The sequence below is a fragment of the Chroicocephalus ridibundus genome, chromosome 11 (genome assembly GCF_963924245.1).
Source record: "Chroicocephalus ridibundus chromosome 11, bChrRid1.1, whole genome shotgun sequence".
Classification (NCBI taxonomy): domain Eukaryota; kingdom Metazoa; phylum Chordata; class Aves; order Charadriiformes; family Laridae; genus Chroicocephalus; species Chroicocephalus ridibundus.
In genome coordinates, this window is record NC_086294.1 from 9,586,813 (window position 1) to 9,609,342 (window position 22,530).

At 41.8% G+C, this 22,530-nt stretch overlaps 1 protein-coding gene across 1 annotated transcript in view; it reads left to right on the forward strand.

Annotated features, from left to right (window-relative positions):
- The window catches only part of LOC134522126 (uncharacterized), an 87,239-nt gene that overhangs the window by 47,747 nt on the left and 16,962 nt on the right, over nucleotides 1-22,530 (forward strand). The window contains exon 4 of the mRNA XM_063349432.1: nucleotides 865-1,048. Coding sequence (XP_063205502.1) covers nucleotides 865-1,048 — 184 coding nt within the window. The remainder of the gene's footprint in view (nucleotides 1-864; nucleotides 1,049-22,530) is intronic.

A 22,530-nucleotide genomic window follows, 5' to 3' on the forward strand; every position in this document is an offset into this window, starting at 1 on the left:
TGTCTTCTAAAATAGCTGCTCTCAAAGCCTTCACTTAATGCTTATCCCAAATTGCAAGTGTAGGGTATCTTTGAAGACAGGAAACAATGATGATGGTGGTTTTGGTAGGTTAATAGAAAAGAAAGTTATGTAGTACACAGAAATAGTCATGAAGAGGAAAAATAAACAGCCTTTTTCTCATCATACTCAGTGAAGCCACCTTCGCCTTGAAGTTTTTGAACTAAGAAGTGACAAAACATATTGATAGCGCCACAGCACTGCAAACGCTAAATCTGCTTCTAAAAATTAAGTTATTTTTAGGGCTATGTCTTGAAAATATGAAAGGTCAGTGTACTATTCAAGGATTGCAATTACTATGAATGGCTTTGTAAGGTTCATGATTGGATTAAAAAAGATCAAAGTCTCATCTGAGCAAGAGAAGGAATTACTTTCCAGTAAGTCAGCCTTCCCGTTTGAAGATACACTCCACGTTAATGGACCCAGTGAATGTCTTTTCACAGACTGATTTCTGCAACTTCAAAAGTCTTATTACCAGCCCAAAGGACCTTTCACATACTAGATTTACTCAATGCAAGTTTTGAATTCTTTTCAGTGATGTAAAGGAAATATTTAAAATTAGAACAGCAGGAAAATCATTGACTCAATTTCAAACATTTCTGGTTAAAAAAAAAGAGGTTAATAATGTTCCACTGAATCTACTCCCCTCTCTTTCTTCTTTAAGTGAACCACAGATTTTCTTCCCTTGGCACCAAAGCTGTGAACTCAACTTGGTTTTATCTCCAAGGAATTTAACGCAAGGGGAGTGGTCTTTGGGAGTCTTTGGGAGTACATCAGAGTAATTGTGTGTTATCCTTGCACCTATAGACCTGGCGCATCTCAGAGTGGAGAGTTTGCTGTCTTACTCTGGGGAAGAAAGGGATGCAGGTCATGGTTGCTCACAATTGCCACCAAGAAAGGGACGTTCTCAACTCCAGCACAGCCAAGCGGTGCACGACTCTTCTGGGAAGGGAAGATCACTGTTTGGAGCAGCAACTCAGAGCAACAATGGGTGAGTCTGTCCTTCCTGTATCAGAGGCAGGGAAACTGTGTGATAAAGGAGTAAAAACAGAAGCAAGAACTTCCTCCATTTGCAGTGTGTGGACCACCAGCCATCTGAAACACAGCAAAAGGTGGCAATTCCAGCTCATGCTGGTCTCCAGGTACAGGTGGAACCTAGCTTCCATCATCAGTATCTTCAGTGAAAGTGTTGGAAGTAACAAACAGTAAAATTGTTATTATTGATGTTCTGAAGCCTGTAGGTATCATCTGCTTTCCCAGTTGCCAACTCATAGTGAGATACGTGGTGGCCTTGTGTTGTTTTTTACTGTTGCAGAAAGAATGGGTGGTCTTTTAGGTAAAAAGTCTAAGAGTGTTATTCTGGCACACGCTAAGGAAATAATGTTCTTTGGTTACTGAACTTGCATGTGGGTTTTCTCCTGGAAAGGATCACTTTATAATTAATTGGCTACTAGTTGTTACAACTGAAATGGATTTTCCTAGCCTTTGAAAACTTGCAGGTGTCTACAAAATCTGAAATCGGGATGAAATGTGGGAAAAAAAAGTACAATACCCAAATAAAAACAAAAATATTATTTTCTTTTGGAATGTTAGAAAGCTTTTATCTTCCAATGCCTCTCCTTGATTTTCACTATTACTATTAGCCTAGGTATAGAAGGGTTTTTGCAAGCAAAATTTTTACAAGTAAAAATTTTTCACCTTGAGCATTTTAAAATGTTTTTATTTTTTATAAATCAAAATATTAGTCTCAGTTTTCTTTTTTTTTGTGTGTAATGTTTTGGTTTTGAAAAATTTGTCTTTTCTGATGAAACTGTTTCCACTGAGAAATTCCTAGGTTTAACTGGAGCTAGTTAGTGGATAGTGAGCGTCCATCATAAACCTCTCAGCTTTCCCCAAGCCAACTATGCTTTCTTTTGAATTATTAATTTTATCTTATTAGTGTATAACCGTTTATCTTTCATATCTTGATTGATAACATCTTATCATCAGATTCTTTACCACGATTATAAATTGTTTTCTATATCATACCTATGTCATAAAACACCCTGAGAGTTTCTTTTGTGTTTCAAACATGGGTTATTCTCCAAAGGAATAAATAGAAACATGGGAGGATCAGAGATAGTGAGACTTGTTGACTACTGAAGGCTAAGCTATGTGAAAAGGAAAGAGTGTTCCCTTTTCAGAGGAGCAGGAAAATATAACAGCAAAAGGAAGCGTGAAATGTGCTAAAGGAAAGGTAGGGTTCTTCCTTTTCTGCTGCCCCAAAATATGTGTGGGCTGGGGGGAAAACGCTTGTAACAGCATGCATGGGAAAGCCCCTGGTCTGTGTGTTTGCTAGTGATTCTCTTTTAAAATACGTGGGCAATAATCACAGATGCTTTTTTCTACCTCTCAGGAGACAATAAAAGAGATTTAGAGTTTTGTTCAAAGACGTAAACACTGAGGTCAGTGCTGCTGGAAAAGTAACTCAGTCTGTAAAAGGCATATTTGGGCTCTCTGTCTGGATTAGAAATGCAAGTGAAGATGTCCAGCCCGTTTCTCAGACACGGTGTGGTGTGCTCAGTGCGCACAGGCTCACAGCCTGGCCATCCCCAGCTGGGAGCCAGCGCAGACACAGAGGCACCAGTACCAGCAGTGCCGGTACTCAGGACCCGGTGTGGGCCCCGGCTTCACCCATCACGCTCCTTCCCAGCAGGTCTATATGGGGGTCCACAAGCTCTGCAGGACAGCAGCAGTGGCAGATGCAGTTGTCAGCCTTACAGGTAGGCACTGAAGGCAAAAGCTGGGACCTAAAATCCCTTTTGGGGGATTTCAATGTAAGGCAAAACAAAGCCTTAGACGATGCTGGTTTGAATGTATGTAGCTAGCTCCACATGCCAAGAAATAAGGAACTTTAAAAGAAGAAAACTCACTAAACCTAGTATTTGTGCATATGGTTACTTTATATTTTCCCTTCCTGAATTACTCATGTCATATCTGGCCACACGCTGCTAAGGGCTTCAGGGAGAGATTAGAGAGCGTAATTACTCTCACTTCTCCAAAGTCCACAGAGCACATTCCCGGGATTGATTACTCTCTTCATCCTTTAAGTTTTTGTCCCCTCCAGCTTTGAAGCAAAGAAAGACAGCTTTTTAATTTCCAGTCTTGCTCCTGTCTCCCGATAACTGATCAAGGTTGCACCTACCTGACATTCATGATGTACACCAGATAGCTCCCTGATGAGAAAAACACCACTGGCTTTAATTTCACATACGAGAAACTTCATTCAGGCTCTCCAGACACTGTCATTTGGGAAACCCTGACAGTGGCTTCTGCCTGGTTGTTGAGGAAAGAAAAACAGCACTGCAGTGGCTCCAGAGCATCTGTACACACACAGAATGAGCCATCCCAAAACAACTGGTTAAACTGACTGTGTACCAGATTGATTAGAAGTCGTGGCATTCACCTGGCTAAGGCTAGAAGAAAATGACGTATTATTTTTAATGAGGAAGAAAATTCCAAGTGTGACTGCTTTACATGAATTTTCAGTCCAAACAGCATCTCTTTTGTATACCTTAGGATCAACAACACAGATTTTAAGATGCCTTGTAGGTATTTAATTCTCAGACACCAAAGGTGGCATCCTGGCCCCATTGGAGCCAATGGGAAATTAAAGCATAGATGGAGGCAGGGTCTTGTCCACCATGCCTTTAGCAGTCCTCCTAACTCTGAGTTTCCAAAGTATTCTCAGTTAGCCATTAAAATACAGATTACAAGAGCTGGTGTTAAGCAAGTAGTGATAGAAATGGTATTAAAAGGAAGGGCACATTTGGGACAGTGATGTGAGAGAAGTGTCTGGTGACAATGACATCATGGCAGGATGAGGCAGCTGAAAATGGAAAAAGAGGATGGTGGCAATTTGAACAACCTGGAAGGTGGGCACCAGTTGGTTTTACAGTCATTTCATGGGACAACTCCTGTGGTCATAAAAGAAAGCAGGGAAATTTGGTACCATTTTGTGGGTAGTGCTTCTGTCATCAAATGTGGTTTTGTTCCTGTAAACATGCTCACGATATCTAAAATCTCAGGGAACAGAAATGGTGTCCCCGGTTCTGGGGTGGCTGGTCCTGAGCCATTGGCCCTGGACTCCTCAGAAACTCTCTGCCAGATGTATGCGGGTCTGAAGTGTTTAATTGCACAGAAAAAAAACAGTGATCATGTCAGGAACCTGGAGACATTAAATGGTCATTCACTGAGACCCAGGAAACTTTGCTAAAGAGAGTTCTGAGGGTTTTTCTCCCAAGTTGCTCATGGAGGGGACTAAGGCTACCTCCTGAGTGAAGGCAAAGCCTCCAAAGCTGCAGAGACAATTTGTTTCTTCTGCACTTCCTTGCTGTCTTCCTAAAACACACTGAAAATGTAGCCACATCCTCTGCCTGAGTCCAGAGAAGATGGGAAATTCAACTGTTCTGGCCCAACAGGCATTAACTTACTTTGTTTCAAGCTTAATTTTCAGAATTAGGAATCTAGAAAACATTTCTGGGGTTTTTCTGTGTCCAATATTTGAAGGAAACGTGTAAATTTGTTGAAGCTTCTGACGCCACTTTTAAGTGCCACCGGCCCTCTGCAAAAAGAGTCAGCAGATGCAGCCAGTCAACCTGAGCCAGGGCAGGGGCAGCTTTTCCAGGCAGGTACCAGTTGCTGGGAAGGGACCGAGTGGGGCAGTGGCCTCTCGCCCCCATGTACAATCAACCGTGCGTTGTATGTCACAGGGCAGTAGAGGGGATTTCATGCAGCTTTGCTGTCGCTTGTCTTCATCAGAGTAACCAAGATGGTCCTGGAAGACTCGGAGGATGGATGAGACATAAAAGCCAACCAGTCTGTCTTCCCTTTTCTTACCCAGCTAACTGCTGACTGGGGAGTGACAATTCTTGTGTATTTGTGAGTGTGTCTGAAATTTGGAGTCTGCTTCTAGAACAAAAATAGTTCATAGTCCTGAATGTCCTCAGACCTCTCATTATCTAAAAGGCAAATCTCTGAAGCGTTTGACTGCATGCTGCTGCAGGTTTTCTTACTACGGCATGGCAGCTTCAGTGCTGCTGCTTTTGCAACCATCTTAGCCTGATTACACAAGCAGTTTTGTGGGAACATCCACTGATCTTAGACTTTGTTTATGAAGCACTCCTCAAGACTGGGAAGACTTAAACCCTTCACGGGAGCCAAAAGAACAGATGTTCCTTTTTCTTCCTCAAGGCAAGAGTCTATGGGGAAAAAAAACCTTAAATGGGTTCATGATCGGATATCCTCACGGAGTTTGTTTTCATCTAGGTAAAATGTCAAAACTGTTGAATACAAATTTTAAGAACTATATTAAGATACTCTGAATTCTCAGTGGAGGAGTTACCCATTTTCTCCAGCTTTATTTTTAAACACAAATATAAACAGCAGAGATTGTTCATGCCTGATTGCATTAGAGAGTCATTGTGGTGGGAAGGGACCACATAAGGGTCAATATTGACTTCAGATCAGGTTGCTCAGAGTTTTGTTCAAACAAGACAAAGCAGCCTCCAAGGACAGAGACTCTGCACCTCTCTGGCAATATGATCCAGTGTTTAATTGTCCTAATAATTTCTAACCCCCCTCCCCGCCCCCCTTACATTCAGTCGCAATACCCTGTGTTTCAATTTATAACCATAGCCAAAGGACAAAATTGCTTTACTGATGACTTGTGTCATATCTTGAGTGCCAGGCAGGACTTTCAGCTTCACAGAGCTCATTCAGGAATAGCTCTTCTGGTGGATTTAAGAAAATGGCTGCTGCCTCCATTATGTGTTTCAGCTGCATTTTTATCTAAGCTAGTCCACATTTTTATGTGAATAAACAAGCACAGTGGGAATGAAAGGATAAAAAATGCAATAATGAATCACATTCTGCCATGGTATCATCAGCATAGTTCCATCAATGTCAAGATTAAAACGTCAGAAATATGTGGTTCATCACATGCTATTTCTAACTCTTTAAATGTTCTGCTGTTCTAGACATAGTAATTTTTAAGAAAAGCTCAAGCCACTGGTCTTTATAATTTTTCACGGAGTGATAGCATAAGGATATTTCTACTGGACTAATTATTATGAAAACAGATTTTATCACTTAAGTAAAAAGTATTCTTAGTTCGTAAAGCAGTTTCCATCAAAGAATAGGAAACCATTTGAAGCAGTCAGTCTGCTTATTGGCTGTGTCAATAAGTAACTTACACCTAATTTTATTGGCAGGGAGTGCTGAGAAAGATTAATGCTTTTATCCTTCAAAGAGATGTTCCTGCACTGGTCCTTGTGTGGGATTTACCAGTAAACAAGGGTGCTCTGATGTGCAGTCCAGCCTTCTCCCTTGCACAAAGTTTGTCTGTTTGGACAAGCTCTAGATAGATTTGGAAAAACAAAACCTGCATGAATGTTTCTCTGAAGTGATAGTTTTGAAACACATGTCCAGATGGCTCAGTGGGTGTCCACAGCTACTGCATGAAGCACTGAGCAGTTATGGGGAAGAAAAAAAGCGCACTAGTATCCTGCTTATTTTGTCCAACTTAGTAATTGCTCTGCTTTGAAAGAACTGAGTTCATTTGGAGCCAGTGACCTCAGCTCTGAATGCCAGCAAGAATAAAATTTCTTTATTAATATACAGAGATTATTAGTTGTGACCAATGCTCTCTTTCTGATCTGAAAATTAGCATATTTTTCCTCCTTAAGGAATGATCCATGGTGCTCTTTGGCCTACCCAGGGCTGGTGCTATTCAGGTGACTAGTTTCTTGAGCAGCCCATCTTACAGGAAAGCAGAATTGCTTCATGAGAGGGAAAGTATGTGTATAGTTGGTGCAGTATGACTAAAATGAGAAGAGATTATTTTAATGCAGTTAGTGATAACTTCGCAGCTCTGCACAAAGGATTTTGCACGATGGATAACTCAGAAAGTGCCTGCTCAAATAATTTGGCCCATAACTCCCAAATTCAGCTCAGCAACCAGGGGGTAATTGCTACTTATATCAAACTAAACAGCAAACAAGTATCTTTTCCCTTGGAGCATCAAGGGGCCAGAATCTTTGCGGGTGTAAATTGGTGTTTACAGTAGCCAAGGATGTGGCCTGTATTGTTGGCTTTTCTTCTTTCCATCATGCTTGCCAATTAGCAAATGAAAGTGCAATGAATTAGCAAATGCATTAAACAGGGCTTTCTCTCACAGCCTGTGTGAGTCTCTCCTTGCTCCTGCGGGGGTTGGACTGAGTCCTCACTCCAGTCACAGGTATTTTCATGAGAACAGACTGTTTCTGTCATAGGCCACAGCTGGGGCTCTGAGAAGACTAAAATGAGATTAAAAACTTCTTTAGTCACAGCACAGCAGCAGCAGATAAAACAAAGAAATTGCACCATTAAAAATGGATTTGTTTTTTTTCTTTAAATTCTATGATAAATTGAATACCTTTTCAACAACTTGTTGACTCACTCTTTGTTCCCTTTCTCTTTTGGGCCCTACCTGCTCAAATCTTCTTCAAAACATTTTGGAGATCACTATGTTTCTCTCTACCCAAGCAGACAAAACAGTTCTGACATTTTGGCTGCTTCCTCCTGTCTCTCCTTTCTAATATTTACATTGCCTGCTTCCCCCTCATCCATATGAAATTCTACTGATCTGATTGTTTTCCTTCCTAACTTTTCCTTTATACACCTTCCCAGCTTCCTAACACTGTGCTTAAATGTGCAGCTTTAAGAAACATGTGAGCATCAAGGTGTTTAAGTGAACTCAGTGCACAAACTGAACTGTGAAGTCTCCTCAGCAACACAGTGTTTTGTTCCTACAGCTGCCCTGGATCCAGCATTTTATAAAAGTTTTACGTTTAATTATCAGGAGATTGAAGCTGCTGCATAATGTTTTATTTATGCTGAACAAAAGGTTCTCTGGGAAATATATGATGCCAGTTTTGCAAGTCTTATAGAAGGAGTTCAAGCACCACAGGAAATTAAATACAGGCATAAACACTCATAAATAGCGTTAAGTAATCACCAAGGCTGGGAAATTCCCAGTGTAGATTAGCGTGGTGTTTTGAAGTCAGTAGTTTTGAGCTTTAGTGCTGCAGAACTGTATTAAGAGGGTCAATGCTATTATTTCCATAGCATTGGTACATAGCATCCAGCACACAGGTACAGGAACTGTATGGACATGCCAGTGATTTCTTGTGAATAAACAAAGCTATCCCCACAGAGCAGCTGTAAGAATTGCCCAAATTCAGGATTCTGTCCTATGCTATCCCAAAATAAGAATAGGATAGCTGAACCCTTTTCCATTTACCATGGCTTAAGAGTCTACCATTGGCACTTGTACGTTCATGTCTTAGCCTACTTCATTCCTAGTAAATCATTTTGTCTGTGCTGTGGTGGGCAAAGAGGTGAACTTTTGGACTTTTGGTAGAAGTAAAAATACTCTGAGTGAACCTGTAAGGGATGGTAGGAAGCCTCAGAAATGGGAAAAAAAAAAGAAAAAAGTGTGGTCCTAAATAATGGAGAAGGTAATTTAAAGACAGAGACAATCTCAATAAGAAAACTGGATTAAGGTTTTAAGAAACACAGTGATGAGACAGGAGATGACTGAGGATTCCCTAAATGAGGCTTATACAGCTGATTAAATTCTGTAAAAGTGGTGTAAAGTCCTGGGAGCATCCCTCCAAAATTCCTTACCACAATTTCACAGCGATCAAAGACTGTCCACAACTAATATGTCTTATGGCAAAACCAGGATGTACTAGCAAACTGTTACTAGAGATGAGCCAGTGATGACTTTATACGCATGGTGCAGTGATACCACACGGTATGACATACCCACACATTTTCCAGGCCATGTGCAGAGAGTCTTCTGCTCCATATAGACTCCTCTCCATCTTTGCAGAAGTGCATGAGCTCTATAAACACTGGGGTTGATGTTCTAGCCTCATCTTGTAAGTTGGGCTTCGCATTTCATTGAGGATCTCACAGCCTCATTGCTTTCAGGGAAACCACGGAATGGACGTCTGGCTGGCCCCTATGGGAGCTCCTGCGACAGCCTTTGCTATTTGATAAACTTTCCCATTTTCATGGCTCAGATAGAGAGAAAAAGAAATGTTTCTCTTTCGCCTTAATGCAGAGGCGTTTGAGGATAATGAGGACTGTGAATTTCCAGCATTCATCCTCTAATAGTGATAGATTTTAAGGTAATACATGATGGTAGCAATCATTTGACTAAAGCAGGAGGATATGGCTTACTAACTGCAATAATAACTCAGGCTGCATTAGAAAAAATGTTAGGTTGATCAACTCGTCTCATTTTCCTTTTGACTTTTTAGTTGTTATATTGCTTCTTGAGATGCCAAGCCATGCAGCAAACTATTAACCTAGCAGGTAGTTGAACTAAGACTGACAGCTAAGACTTGTCCTGCGCCCTGTACAACAGCTGCTGGCCGTGCCAAGGGAAGCTCTCTGTGTCGCAGTGCAGAACAGGCCATTGTGCTAAGGTCAGCTGTTTTGTTTAACACATATGTTGCCAAAAATCCATGACTTTCAAGGCCTTTTTTTGCAGCCTTTGCTAAGGCCAAGCACTACGTCAAGGCAAATCCAAGAGTAGGTCCTGATGGGAGTAAGCAGCTATTCTTCTTGAATAACAATAGCACAATCAGGCCCTAAATTAGATATTCATTCAGCCTTTCTCATTTGCCTTGTATAAATCACCTTCTCTGTGTTGGCATCTCTTCTCCCTGGAGAAAAGGGCTGACAAACAGCACTTTTATTACAGTGAGCAGAAGACAACAGTGGGAGTAAAGAGGCAGGATGCCTTGGTGTTATATTTCAGACATATTATTGAAAATGGTCATTAATATTGTGTTTTGTACATCACAGCAGGGAGTCAGGAGGTGACCTTCAGACAGGGCTAATGGTCAATGCGTTGCAAATACAGACAGTTCTTAAGGTAAAGAGGAGAGATTAAGCATCTCACAGCTCCAAATGAAGTTGCCTACTTCCAAAGAGTGATCTGCAACTTCTAAGCAGATGGCAAAGTGCAAAGATGAGCTTGCAGATTGCTTGTATTCTGTTCTCTAGTTATTTGGTATTATCCATCGCTGAGGCAAGACAGTGAGCTGGTGGATTGATACAGCTGTTCTTTTGCTCCTGTAAGATTATCACGATGCTGCTGCATTGTAATGTGCCTTCCCCCGCTGGGTGGGTGTCATTGACACAGGCTGAGGGCAAGTAGCTGGGAGCCTATGTGATAGACTTGGGAGGACACTACAGGAGGACTGAATAGCATCACAACCCTTTTCTTATAGCTAAAGTTTTTTCTCTTGAATTATTTTTTTTCTTTTCCTTTTGAGATGCCTCTCGTTCAGTTTCTTGGAGTGCCATTGTAGGTAAGCTACTCAGAAACCTCTAAATTCAGATGTTCAGATTTTTCAGTACTTCATCTGTTGTCCTGTATTAGTGAAGAATTAAGAAATTTGGTATTGATACTATCTCCTGGTGACTTCTCCAAAGCTGGCAAAGATATTCTTGTATTTCCTATGGCTTTCCATTAGACATGAGTTCTTTTCCAACATTCTCTCCGTCTGAAGCACATTTTTTTCTGTGCTAAAAAAATGTGACAATTACTTTTTGGAGACCCCCTTTGACAAATTTGCCACCTGCAAAGAGGCAAAGCTAATGGAAGGGGCAATGCCCCCACGTAAATCTTTAACTTACAGCATGAAGAGAAGGCAGAGTAGAATTCCTCTGGTGTTTTCTCAAGTCCTGGTGTTTCTAATGATCCAGTGTTCCCTACTTTATATTACAAACACTTCAGAGCTATTTCTAATTTTCAGTCTAGTGCATAAGCCATTCTGAGGATCTTCAGATGTAATGTTGTTTGTAGTCAGACCTCTGTGAAATTACCATCTATTTTAAAATGAAAAACAATAAGTGTTTTCTTTGCAGAAATTGTGAATGCTGTCAATCAAGTCAAAAAAGAGGTGAAGCAGAGATTAACTTGATTTTTGTCTATGTGAAAATATGTTTCACCTGTAATGAAAAGGTTCCCTTGTGGTTTTACATGTTGTCATATTTTTTATTTTTGGGTTTCTTTAATAGGTGAGTTCATTTGGCATGACAAAGCTTTACTTGCCGTTTATTGGCATGTGTTCAATAGCAGTATTAATTAGGTCCATAACTGGAAGTGGCAGAGCTGTGGCAGATCAGACAGGGCATTTGGCTGTGCTCTCAGATTATTATCCAAGCCATGACATCATGTGGCTACACTGTTTTTGGGACCCAAGCTGGTATCTCTACATGGATGGTGTGCTGTGCAGACATCAAAGGTCTCTGAGTTGGTTTTACACTGCGGGCGGTGGGGGTAAGTCCTGCCATAGGCTAGCCAAAACGCCCAGTGGATGGACCCAGATCTTCTAAGTCTCAATGTCTTGGTTTTTCCTCAAGACCAATCTGTAAGTCTGGTGCTTGCTCATTATTTTCATAATTCATTTTTGGTTATCAAGTATACTGAGAACAGGTTCCCGGGGAAAGGACAGGTTGTATTTTTCAGAAACACTGTTAAGTACCTTGCAGAAGTGATCTCCATCACAGCAGTCAGGCACATGTCTCATGCTGGCACAAAAGGGCACTTGCCAGCAAATCGTCACTGCCTGGTGAAATCCTTGAGAACACAAAGTTTTGTGTTGCAACTGAAGTCCCAGCTTTTGGGCTGTTTGAGAGGATGGATTCCAGAATCCAAAATGCCTCTAATGAGCATGATTTCATCTCAGTCTTCAGAGCAATTCTAGCAACCATTTAGCCAACTGTCTCCACTCCCCTGCTAACCTAAGGGAGGGTATTAGAGAAGACAGAGCAAGGCTCTCCTCAAAGGTGCACAGTGAAAGAACAAGAACCAACAGATACAAGTTGCAGCAAGGTGTAGTCCAGGTAGATATAAGGACAACATTCTTTACAGGATGGTTAAACACTGGAACAGGTTCCCTGGAAAGACTATGTAACCTCTGTCCTTGAAGATATTAAAAGCTCAACTGGATGAATCCATAATCATCTTGAGCTAGTGTGGAAGTTGGCCTGCTCTCAGCAGAGGTTGAACCATATGATCTCCATGAAAGTCCCTTCAACCTAAGTTGTTTCATGATTATATGATTCTCAATGAACTAAGTGCATTGAGGCACAGACAACCACAGTTACCAGGTGAATGGGAATGGACACTGAAGGAGAGCCTCTGCCTACCCGCAAGACTGCTCCAAGTGAGCATGGCAAGATTTGCAAGCTTGTTGTGTCCATTTTGTAGTTATGCTGGTGGTACTGAAATCCCCAGGTCTGTCAGCCATCAACACTCTCTTTTAATACATTCATTCCTCCAAAAATACCACTTTTTGTGAAAAGTAAGCTGTAGATAATTGGACGAATGCCCCAACATAGGCAAAGCAATGCAGCTTTTCCTCCCGAGTTAGCATTTCGCACTTCTCATTTTTGTAGAAAAAAGTTAGAACGCTCCTAGCTGCAATGCAGTTCTTACCTGTATTTAAGGACTATACATCATTGCCACAAAAACCATGTGCATTTACTTATTTTACTTTTTCTTTCTTTCTTTGACTGTTATTTTTAGCTAAAGTGAACTATTGCCAAATTGTGAGAACAGGAATCTGTCATAGAGGCCAAGTGATTTCTTGATTTTGTAAGAGAAAATGTTTTGCTCTTGATCCTTCTCTGATAGTGTCATTTTACAGTGAGCCTCAGGCACCAGCCAACCAGTTGTGAGAGTAGAGAGTAGTTGGCCTGTTTTATCTTGGTTACTCTGGATTATGGGGGCATGACTCAGAGCATATACAGGGCTAAGAAAGTGATTTTCCAAGTCAACAATGAGAAAAAATTGAGGGAGAACAGGCTTTCTCATCACCAGTCATTAATTTGATGTCCTAGGATTACATGCGCTGTGTGAACTGCTGTGTCTTGTGCAGTCTTAAAGTGCTCTTCATTTCAAAGTCCCACTAGCGATTAGTAAACAGCCCATAGGGACAGTCCAGTGGGTAGAGATGGGGGAATACCAACCCGATTTAATCACACACTGAGTCACATATTCTTTGAAAGTTTGTCAGATTCTCTGATTTTGATGTTCTGTTTTTCTATACAAAATAATGTCCTGAAAGGAGAAATTATTCAATTATACATAAAGGCTAATTCAGAAAATTGAAGTCTGTGTAAAATGAGAAGGAACAGCAGCTGAACACTGAAGTTTCAGTGGATGTTGTGAGCTTTTGGAGGGATTATGAATATGAGTTCCAGTGAGTACAACAGAGTCAACCAGTTTAACCACAAGGCTAAATACTCTCCTGAGATACACCTTGATCTAGCAAAGCATTTAAGCACAGACTTAAATCAAACATCGTTGAACTTGATATATGAACACACTGACTGTTGGTACTATCGCTTACGTGGTTAAGCATGATTAAAATTGGTTGAAATAGGGAATTTCCATTCTACTGGTGATTACAGGTTTTCGGCCCTTTTTTTTGTTTCTGAATTGAAAGAGAGGCTAGAAGAAACAAATGGAAGATAAATAACTTAATTTTCAGAGTATCTTCATTTACTATTAATTCAGTTGGGAATATGAGTCCTCAGTATTTAGATTTTAAGAAAAGGTTCTGAATGCTTACCATGTTTCAGTTTTCAAAGCATTTTTCACCTTCTCCACACTTTATGAATAAGTGAATATTTCATGAGACATCGGAAAACAGAATAAGAAAATTTAAAGAAAGGGGGAAGTGTCACTTTCACTCTAGGAAGTTCCATGCCTTAAAAATAATACTAGATTTGACAAAATACTTCACAGTGGAAAAAATGCAGATACTTTCCCTACTTTTTACTTTGAAACTCATATTCCATACTGGAACACTTCCATAAATTCTAGTCAGAGTAGAAATTTAATATCCACAATTAGGCAGACAGAAAGAGCACAGCATCCACTGGAAAGAATTTGTTGGTAAATTTGTAGCAGAGAAGTCCAATTTAGTTTTTCTCACCTTGCTAACTGTCATTGAGAAGGAAGTTCTACGGCATTTGGAGCTACAGAAACGCATACATTTGCAGAGCATTCTCTTCTAAACTATGTGGCTTGCATCTAAAGGTGCAAAGAAAACACACTGTTTTTAAAATCCCTTTCTTTCTTTCTTTTAGTAATTGTAGCTCACTTTGTCAGAACAGTAAAACCGCCAGATCCCAGAGAAGATGCTCGTTTAGCTCGCTGCTGAATGAAGAACACACAGGACTTGCCAGGCTGCAGCAGATTGCTCAGCCAGCGCTTTTAATCACGTCCTTCAGTCTGCCAATACTGCACCCATGTAGGACAGAGTAATGAGGTGGGAGATTATTCCCCATGCAATGTAATGCCAGCTGACGGCGGCAGGACGTTATTCACTGCTTCAAACCTTCAGGTCAGCAGAGGGCAGTGACAGCAGAGCTCCAACTCGTGTTTCAGCACAGACAACTTTTACACATGAGTAAAACAATGACGCTGGCTCCTGACCTCAGTGCGTTTAACCAGATCTGAGCAGTGCGTTCATGGTGGTCACAGTAATAGCGTTCAGGCAGCATGAACAAGATTTTAATTCCCACTGGTTTAAGTGCATATATATTTATTTAAATGCATATTTGTTTGATTGTTGCTTTTAATTGTGGTTTGAGGGAAAAGAAAAGCGGGTTTTAGGGATGAAGGTTGACATTCCCTGTGGTGGAGTGAAGAGGAGTTACTTCTGGTGTGGAAAGTGGGGCTAGAGTGTGATCAGGCACTCTAAGATATGGCTGTCCCTCCTCTTCCTGACGGTGGCTGTGCTGAGCCAAGGTGGGTGACCACTTCTCTGCAAGCTGATTGCTGCAGCTATGTAGGAGTGTGCTAAATGGAGGAGGTACCCAGCAACATTTCTGTCAACAAGAACAAATACTGTGGGTTTTATCAAAATATTCCAGTATATTTGAGTTCCTATAGAGAAATCAATCTTTTTGGTGAGGAAAATGTTAGGCAAAATCGTTTTCTTTCTTTACTGTTTAGTAAAGACTTAGAGCGTGATGATTACCCCTCATTTTCTGAGTGACTCTGAATGCGAGTCATAGCCCACGGGAATCATTTAATAAAGAGAAACTGCTATGCAGGCCTAATCATGACCCTCTGATATGGATAGATGGTCTGTATTTGTTCTGAACCATGGTCTCTGTCCCAGTTGGTGCAATCCCAGCCATTCCAGTCTGATGACAGGAGGAACTGTAATAACACTAGCAGAGCGATGTCACTTGGGCCAGAGCCCTGGGTACAGCTCTTTGTATTTATAGCACATTAATGATGAACATAAATTATTCTAACATCATTTGTACGCAATTTTATTTAGTAGAAAAAAATGTTTTAGTTCTGAGTAACCCTGGAAAAACTACAGTTCTGTCTCATTTCTTGACAGAAAATCACTTCCTTGGTTTTGCCAAACTGTGGTCCTTTGTGCGTGGACTTTATGACACAGGAAGGCTTCGTGGAACTAGGATTTCACCAAGCAGAAAGTTCCCTGAATATGAAGTGTTTAGTAAGCTGTGGTTGATTAGTGAGAAAGTCAACAGATACCTTGCAAAAGCATCTCCTGTAGAGAGGCAAGCACTGCATGTGTTTGCTGTGAATGAATGGCGCAAATAAATAATAATGTCAGACCAAAGTGGCATTTGCTTCCTAAAACTTTGCAGCAAAATGTTAATTAACAGCAGGAGAGGAGAGGTTCTGGGGAAGAGGAAGAGTTATTAATGGACTTAACCAATGTGACTGCAAATTCTTGTTGAAGCTATGAAGAAAGCCATCATATAAATCCAGGGCTGCATCTAGCTATATATGTCGTCCAGACGATATCTAGCTGTATGCCCTGCCCCTGCTGTAAAGGATGACAAATGATGATAGGTATGTGAATGCTTCCAGTAATGGCTGTTGCTGGCAAATATGCTCAATGGACACCATCTCCTGTCATTATCCTCCTTGCATGCCCTTCCTGTCAGTTTATACTGGTGTAGCCAACTGCTGCCAGTTCCTTCTCCACCTTCAGGCGTCGATCAGAGATTCTACTTCCATCTCTGCCTTCCCTTGGTGCTTCTGTCCAGCTGTGCCAAGAAGCGTGAGCCCTGCCCTGGATCCCAGGATTTTGCATTTTTAAAACTTTGTATCTGCTGCTTTGATGCAACTCGTGTCCCTTGCAGGGTGACGTCTCTGGGATTTGTAGTTAGTAAGGAGCTTCTGTTGAGGAAATGAAACAAAGAGGCAGTGAGGCTGCATAGAAAGATGTAGCAGGTTGCGTGTGTTGACAAGAACTCTGCTAGAACTGGTGTGGAAGTAGTCTTTCTAGGTTAAAGTCACAAAGATAGAAAAAATCCCACTTACCACCCCAAGCCTTCATCTGGGCCATTCCTTGGCCATGACAAGAAACGTACTCCTTTCCTTTATGACGCACAAAAGCCCAATAGGTTTCAGTTTCATGACCTCCTTGTGCAAACACATGTAAAACTTCCTGAGTACAGAGCCTTCACTTCCTAAGCCATGACTGTACAAAGGCTTTAAGAGGGCAGATCTGCACAAATATCACTGGAGCTGTGGCAGAACAGCTCAAGATCTGCTACTAGGGAAGCATCATGCATTAGTTATGCTTTCCAAGTGGTATCACCAGTCTTCACTGAAATAGCAATTTCAGACTACCCCATAAACAGCAGAGGAAGAAAGGACAGAGTCAACAATCCTTGTGTGACCCTAGGATGAGGGTATGGGTTAATGAAGAGATGGAAAATGTAGATCACTTTTTACTCCAGTGCCCAAAATAAGAGACAACTATGTTCTCAAGTGACTAGGAATAGTACAAAGACTTTCCAATAAAATAGGATGAGGAAAACTAGTCGGCATGAGCTGGTGAAGAATAAGGGAACTGTTAGGGAGAATGTTGCAGCTCATAATAGCTGCTTCTAATCAGAAATAGGTCACCGTAGAGATGGTATAGAAGCAGAACCCCACAATGTGTTAGGGCTCTGACAAGCCACCCTAACTGTATCCAAGCAGAAAGCCAGTTTCTGCCATTTTAAGTTCGTTGTGATTTCTGTCACTAAGATCCAAGCAGCTTTTGTTGTTTTTGAAGAGGAGTGTGAGTCTGTATGCCTTTGTATACATGTGAGGAAATTAAAAAATGACAATACATTTGCTCCTTTTGAGGCTGACACAAGCTAAGGGAGATAAAAATAAGCAAGTGAAATGAGCCCAAGGAGAAGGAGCACTGAGGAATTGCTTATCACCACATCCAATTCCTGCAATTTTGCCTTAAAGTAAAATGCAGCTTTTGAGGAAAAAAGATGAACAGAACCAAATCAACTGGAATAAGCAGAAACAGCTTTTCACTGTTTCCTTGGGGGGGGATTCAACAGCTCCAAGTGTGTTTTAGATCTTGTGATATGATCGTTCATCTTTGGCCTTCCCTCACACTACACTGTCAGTTTTGCTGAACTGCACTGCATGAAAACTACTTTTCTTCCTTGGCATGGGACCAGCAGGCGAGAGACATTTCAACAGTTCTGTCCTGTGGGGATAGCAACTGCTGGATTTTACTAATTTATCTGCGATTATTGCTCTAGCCCAGATAATGGAAAAACTACTTCTTTTCTACTATAGGTCCCTCTCTTTCCTACAGAATTATCTACCAATCCTGAACTAGTTCTCTCTTTATTTTCAAGAAAAGAGAAGAGAGTACACGACTCATGGGGAGCTATTTAACCAGATAAGGATTTTCTCTGGGGCTTGTAATGTTTCCTAGGGAAATGGACCATTGCTTCTTTCTGACAGAGGAATTAATCACTGAGCATTATTAGCAAGTGAGAAAACACACACACTTTCAGATGTTGTCTTCATAGCTTTGTGCGTTTATCAAAAGACTAATGAGGAAACATTGTAGAACTCTGATTCCCTTATGCCACTTCATTTGCATGAAAAAGACATCTAGCCTGGTGCAAATTACTCCCAGGGAATGCCCCAGCACGCGGTAACTTTCTGCTCATCACAGTAATACCAGAAAATCTTCCCTGCAGCATTTTTTGGTATGCCAGGGTGTTTCAGTGCAGAGGCTGAGGCCATGTTTTGCCTGTTCTTGGCCAGCTCTGTGCTACCTAGAACAGCTTTAAGGCTGCTCTGTCTTATACAGAACATGCTTTGTCTTACAGCCACATGAAGAAACATCTTTGCTCCTGTCTCTTTCTTCGGTGAAGCAGAGCAATAAGGACAGAACGAAACATGATCATGCTTTTATTTCTACCTTTCTGGAGTAGAATGGAAAGGAAAATGGGACAAGCTACCTCTGAAAAACGTTGTGGGGTGATGCAAATGCATAAACTGTCATTAAATGAGAGAATCAGTTATGCATAATTGAAGCCTAAGGTTTTAATTGTACCCAAGGGGATTTTGTATTTTTTCCCTCTGAAATTCAGACAGGTGGAACACCATAGGATTCCTTGGCATTCCCAGTGGCAGCACTGAAGATAACTCAAATTGTAACACTCCACCCCACTCCTGGGACTTCCAAAAATACTGCAATGAATGTACAGACAAAACAGATGGCTGTGAGATTTTGGCAAGAATTGGTTTGAACAGAGCATGTCTGGGGAACATGAGGAAACAAGGCATTCATTCCACTCTGCTAAGTCATGGATCACTCATCATTTGACCAAAGAGAGGTTTCCTTCAAAGAGGAAACTGTCACAGAGCAAGTAGCATCATTTTGGATACTCTTTGGTCTGTCTTCTGCTAGCTTCTGGTCCCCCTGCTCTTGGACATCACTTCTCTTTTAGAAAGGGTACTTCTGGCAGCAATTCCCTTCACACCCCAAGAGTCCTTCCTAACATGGGCTCTGCAGATCACAAAGTAAAGCAGTGTAAGGGGGAGGCTCTGCTGAGGTTGTAGCTCTTTTGCGTACTGAAAAACAAGGCCAGTTTTCTCTCCAGAACATATTTAGCCAAAGCTACAGCCCTGTGATATAAAGTGCTGAGGATGGAGTTGAAGGATCTTGAGCTTGGTGCAGAAACTTTTCCTTTCTTCTGACCTCAGTGTGGGAAAAACACTCAGGATTTATACCCTACTCCATTTTAACCAATGGTGACAAATTGTTCCAGAGTTTCACATGTTATTCTGGCCTTCTAAGAAGCAGCAGGTGCAAAGGCTTTAAATGCTTCTTCGGCCAAAAATGGGTTTTGAGTGTGGCTAAAGGTGCCATACCCGTAGTAAAAATGGTACATAGCTGTCATAGTCAAAAGGCAGGACCTGTCTCTTCAGAGGAAGGACAGATCCACAAGAATGTGTTCTTTGGTTTCAGCAATCGGTAGACCAGGAAAAGTTCAGTGAAAACACAGTAAAAAGGTACCTCCTATGGAGGGGGGATGGAGGTACAAACTTCAACGTGGAAGTGTACCTGGCTCTTCAATAATGTAACAGCCTTTGCTGTTTGGTAGCATGGCCCAAAACACCTGAACAGAGTATTGTGATTTCTCCCTTTCTGTACCCAACATGCCTGCCTTCACTGACAAGCTTTATCTTTCCTTTTGTGAGAATTATTTAACATCCTTACCCAACTCCCAGCCTTCCAATAGATCATATTGAAGCTTTGGGGAGAAAAATGGCTAGTGGGATTACGTTTTCAAAACAAATGATCTGAATTTCTCCCCAGCTGGCTGGTTCCCTTCTAGTGTTTATTACATTTTAGAAATTTATGGTATAAAGTGCAAATTATAACATTTTGGCTCATCAAGTTATGGGATGAGGAGCAGTCTATGGAGTTTCAGGGACTTGTTTGTATTTTGCCAGTTGCAGCCATTGGCACTGGAAGAGTCTTTGCTGTTAGCCAAGAAGTTAATTGCTCGGACCTGAAACTGAGGTAGCATGGTTTATTGCGGTTCTCCTCTGAGATTACTGAGACACGACTGAGCGGAAGAGAGTCTTAATAGCAATCCAGCATGGACCATTTCCCCGGACCTTCAATTTCTTGCTGAAGATTTATATTTTTAATTCTTTTAATGAAGGTTGTCTCAGAGGTCAAGAAATTCCTAATCGACACTGGCAAGCAGGATTATACATCAAACAGTGCTTCCAGCTATGCGCTGGCAGAGAGGCTTTTGGGGCCGAAGTTCTGGGGGATCTCACTCATTGCAAACCCCTTGCAGCGCTTTGAGTCCAGGTTTTGTAGAGTGAGGCAACAAGCTCAAAACTGCCCTTTTAAAGTAAACAAAGTCATGAGTTACAGTCCCCAATTTAATCTTCCAATTGAACTTGTTTGAGGAAAGAAATCATATTTTTAGGCTTGTTAACTTGAATTTTCTGCCAGCAGCACTATATGGCTGGATTGCACACATATGGAAATGACTTCTTATCTGTCCCAACACACTTCTGATGGCATTAGCTCTGAAGGACCTAATGGAGACAGTGCTGGTGTCTGGGCAATTTTCTTCATAGCTGCTTATAGTTCTATTTCTTAAATGTGTGTGGTATGTCTAGAGGAGATAGGTGCAATACTGGTCCCTACAAACGCATATCAGCCCTAAGCCAGGTCCACAGGAGGATAATTTCCTTGATGTATCTCTGTATGAAGGCCCACGTGCCCTCATTCCCGCCTCACTGCCATTCCAAGGGGGAAGGAGGCTGTGGCAGGGAAAGGCTGCATTTCGTACAAATTAGAGGCATCCTTTTCCCACATAGGTGCTGAAGCCTCTTCTCCCACCCTTAGGCGTGTGATGGTGAAAAGAAACTCCTAGAAAAGCACCTAATCTCCAGCACATTCCTCCTCTCGCTCAACCAGCCACTGCTACCTGAGCTGCTTCCCCCAGCCCGGGACTGCACACCTCAAGGAGCAAATGCAGCATTTAGTGGAAAAGCTCAGACTCTGATTGAAGTGGCTGGAGCTAATGCAGTAGTTCCTGCTTCTCACTGTTCCCTGTGCATCAGGCCCCCTTGCATGGCTTTAGCCTCTGGCCCTGGTGGGTACAGCTGCGGCAAGGCCATGGGGGTAGCGGTGGCTGTACCTGCCCTGCGCTAGCGGAGGAGCCGTTTCCATGGGGTGAAGCTTCATGACCCATTCACGGCTTTAGTGCCATCAGCATTTCTCTTGTTTTTCTTCTAAAATGATTAAGTGATCCTAGAAATAGATTGCTGTTTGAAGTAATTTCTGAGCATTTAATTTGTCCAGACTTCTATGCCACAGGCTATGATTTTCTTTGAATAAACAGAATCTGTCTGCCAGGAAACCTGACTAGTAGGGATTTTTTAAGAGCAGGAATGCAGCACAGAGCATCTGCAGGCAGTGGGATAAATTTTATTAAGTGGGAGTATGTGCAGGGAACTCACAACTTAGTTTTACCTGCTGAGGGCTAAACTATGCAGAATGTGACATGGCAGAGCTCTGTGGGGATGAAACTACATTGGTGGGAAGACTAAAACTTATTATCTGGAAAGCAGATATTTAGAGAAATATTGACCTTAAGCAGCTGCCCACAGGGATGTTCAGAACTTTAAGGAAATTACTTTCTTACTACCTTAGGAGTGGTGTATGTTCTTATCCAGAGATGGATGCTGCCCAGAGAGAAGCACTCCCCAAAGTATCATACAATCCATTCGCTACCTGTGAGAGACTAACTTTTGTCAAAGGGCACTGTGTGAGCATTTCCTGGCACATGTTGAATCCTTGATCTTTTCAACGTCTTCAAAATTTTCCAGTTATTCTGAGCAAGTGGCAATTGCTTATGTCAGTTTAAAAGTCTCAAAATAGCAGCTGCCTTCCCCTTCTGATTGTATTAGCGATGGTGTGAGCCACAGCAGCTGGCTTCGGGGCAGGCTGCGATCAGATCTCACAGGGTCTGAAGTTCTGGCATGCCTCAGTATGAGACTGAGCATCATTCACAGCACCAACATCAGTTTCCATCAGGACTGAGACTAAGGGAGAGGTGAAATTGTGGGTACCCCTTTCTGGAATACTTACATGGGAAAGCTGAGGGCTGAGCAGCTCAGCAAGAGTGCCCCCATTTACGGTTTTAATTAATACAGTATTAAAGATGGGGTTTCATTGTGTTTTGGTTGCACACATTGATTAGGTAAATAGAAATTCTGTAATTTCACAGAATCACAGAATGGTTCGGGTTGGAAGGGACCTTAAAGATCATCTAGTTCCAACCCCCTGCCCCGGGCAGGGACACATCCCACTTGACCAGGCTGCTCAAAGCCTCATCCAGCCTGGCCTTGAAGGGATTGGCATTTGCCAAGGGATTCCCTTGAAGGGAATTTGATGAAGGGATTTTTCTTGTGATTGTTGTAGGGATGGTACATTCAGAGCAATCTTCCTGAGGAGATCCTGTGAGCCCACATACTGCTGTCCAGAGAATCCTGGCGTTGCTCTTTCTTCAGCAATCACTGCAGAC